At 33.9% G+C, this 2,917-nt stretch overlaps 1 protein-coding gene across 1 annotated transcript in view; it reads right to left on the bottom strand.

The window, feature by feature from the left end:
- Positions 1-3: 3 nt before the first annotated feature.
- LOC107300823 (transmembrane protein 50B) overlaps positions 4-2,917 on the bottom strand; it is an 11,637-nt gene continuing 8,723 nt past the window's right edge. The window contains exons 5-6 of the mRNA XM_015830112.1: positions 1,635-1,692; positions 4-49 (exon numbers count right to left, since the gene is read on the bottom strand). Coding sequence (XP_015685598.1) covers positions 4-49; positions 1,635-1,692 — 104 coding nt within the window. The remainder of the gene's footprint in view (positions 50-1,634; positions 1,693-2,917) is intronic.

Raw genomic sequence — 2,917 nt, 5'->3', positions numbered from 1 at the left:
TTCTTAGGCCCACAATTCTTCTGTTCTTCCAAATTTGTAGATAAGGGTACTACAAAAACAGAAATTTAGACCTGTAAGTCAAACATTGTTTTGTTCTTCAGTAAAAAGGCACAGTAAAAACTAGCATATATTTCAACTGTTCCATCACTAGTTTTAAACGAAAAAGCATATGTGCTTGAATATGGCAATAATGGATTTACGGTAATTCCAATATAATCCAGTATCCAGTGCTTTGGTGATATGATCTTTTTAAAGAGCATTTTTTAAAAGGTGGAAGTTGAAGTAGCATATCAACAAAGCCTTATTAACTGAACTAGTTAAATTGTCAGTATTTATTTTTCCCTCGAATAGAACACATTGTCATTTCCATAAAAAAAACCAAAGAGATCAGTACTGGATAAGTTAATGCACTCTTTAAGATTCAAAGGAATTCAACTGAAAGCACAGTGAAGTGAAGGATAAATAGCCATTTTGCCTGTTTATTGCTTAAATGTTGAAAAGAAAGTAGCTTTTACAGTTGCTAAAATATATTAAACACTGTGTAAACATACTGCTTCTATCACTTAAAATCCAAAAACTGGGGGGGGGGGGAGAATAAAAAAAGGGACGATATAGTCAACAAACTCAAAGGGCTATTCTTAAGATGTATATAGATTTCAGTTGTGTGTTTTAATGAAGAACTGCTTAAATGAAAACAGTTCAGTGGGAGAAAAGGGTAAATAATATTTGACCTCTCAGCTTCATTCGTGAAATTGTGCCTAATCACATTTACTTCTGACCTCAGTTGTATTGAACAAGTGCGGCATTATTAAAGGATATTTCAAAGCAGAGGGCCCTAGAAGTACCCATCAAAGGTATTGTGTAATTTTTCTATCTTGAGAAGAGAGGGTTGTTATGAATAAAGATTTTTTAAAAACAGTAATAACCTTGTGAATAGTCTCTTTCTATATGTACCTGCATATGCAAACAAGGCTGTGCAAATCTTTACCTGTGATAGTAATAGTACTAGTCACAAGTTTGATAAAATACAGCACTATCTATACAGCCTCCCTTAATGAGCAAAGGCTAGTGGAATAAATCCTGAAGGCAAAGGAAAAGAGAACATGTACTGTTCCTTCTGATTTCATCTTGAGAACTACTTGATATTAAAAACTGGGGCCTAGAAGACAGTTGGGCAAAGCATGAATCTTCAGGGACACAAGTTGAAGGAGACTTTTATCACAGAACTGAACATATATACGCAGCCTGTTTTGAATGTCTGACTAAAACAGTGCTCCAGATGTTTGTTCAGTCATAGAAGAGACAAGGAAAGGTATTCTACTATGAGGTGGTAATTTTGATTTTGAAAATCTAAATGGCAATATTGAAATTATAAATGGATTTATTACCTAGCCTATCAAATGATAGTAGCAGGAAATCTGATGCCTTGCAAACACAAGAGTAGCCTAGCATATGCTCTTTTTTAATTATTTGCTTAGAAATTTCCTATTTTATTGTTAGGTTTAATATTTATTTAACTTCTAATTTTGATATACAGTGATGGAGAATGAACATTAACACCCATTCTGCTGTCTGAATTACCCATTTAAACTATTAACTTTAACTTATTCAACTCTTTAGGCATCGGTACTTACCTAAAAAATATCAAAGCATTTTGAAAAAACACAGCTAATCCCGGGTATACGTTAATATCTAAAAATACAAATGCCAAAATGTATTTTTTACTTTGATATAAGGAAGAAAGTAAAAGTTACTACATTCCACTATAAAATGCAAAGATTTAATTCAAAAGATTATACAAGCTGAATCTGACCTGGGAATGGAGTCCTTCACACAACCTAACACAGCATCTTAAAATTCTGAATTACTACTCAGTTTGAAGTTGATCTACTGCTAGGACATGGAGAGGCTTTTTAATTCATACCTATATATCTGAATTTCAAAAATTATTACTCAGCTTATTTAAACATCCAATTATATGACACATCTATAATCATTAGGCTAGTATGTGAAACAATGGTCTTTTCCAGTTTTCTGAGATTATCTTTAAGTCTCCTTTAAATCTAAGAATTCTCTGTAATACTTTAAAGGTAAAAGTAATTTAAGAGTTGGCACAATTTAACAGCCAGCTGAAATGACAGTCTGTCCTCTTATACATTGTACTTACACAATATGCTTCTGTATTATTAGTATAATCACAATTTACTTAATCTAATTTTCTGGATTCACACAATATGTTGAATTGTGAACTAGTCAGACTGAATTCATTTAGCACAATAGGCAAAAATAACAGTAGCTAGTTTGTGATCAGTATGTTTGTGAAAACAGAATTGCAATTTATTCTTGCTATACAGGAAATGAAGAATATGCCTTGACTTTTTATAATGAAGTTCATTTCTACTTGATAAACTGATGTGTTCATGATAAAACCACTAAATTAGTTAAGCAAAAGTGTTGTTGATTTAACATTCAAAGCATCCACAGAAGATAGTACATTTAGTAGGCTGTTCAATGGGGTTTGGATTCAAAACAAAAAAGCTGGTTTGAAGTACATGGAGATATTAAGCATAGCATCCCTCTGCATCTTTTTCCAAGATACTGTGGCTGCATTTGACACATGCAGTGCAGTTCCAGTGCTAGACAGTGCTAATATTTACACTCCTGAGCCGAGTACTCTATAATAAATTTTTATTAGATTTTTATCCCGCATTACCTTATAAGTACCGTATTTATTGGCGTATAACACGCACCGGCGTATAACACGCACCTTCATTTTAAGAGGGAAATTTCAAGAAAAAAAAAGCGCCGGCTCGGGAGCGAAAGCAAAAGGGGAGGGGGAGTGGGGCTTCGTTCACACGCGGATCCCCATGCTCGTATTTATTTACCGTATTATGCCCCGGCTGGCTGCGGCCGGCGG

This window comes from Protobothrops mucrosquamatus, unplaced genomic scaffold (genome assembly GCF_001527695.2).
Source record: "Protobothrops mucrosquamatus isolate PMUCROS unplaced genomic scaffold, P.Mucros_1.0 scaffold8614, whole genome shotgun sequence".
In the NCBI taxonomy this organism is placed as follows: domain Eukaryota; kingdom Metazoa; phylum Chordata; class Lepidosauria; order Squamata; family Viperidae; genus Protobothrops; species Protobothrops mucrosquamatus.
Note: the sequence above shows the minus strand (reverse complement) of the source record. Positions and strands in the feature narration are given on the sequence as shown.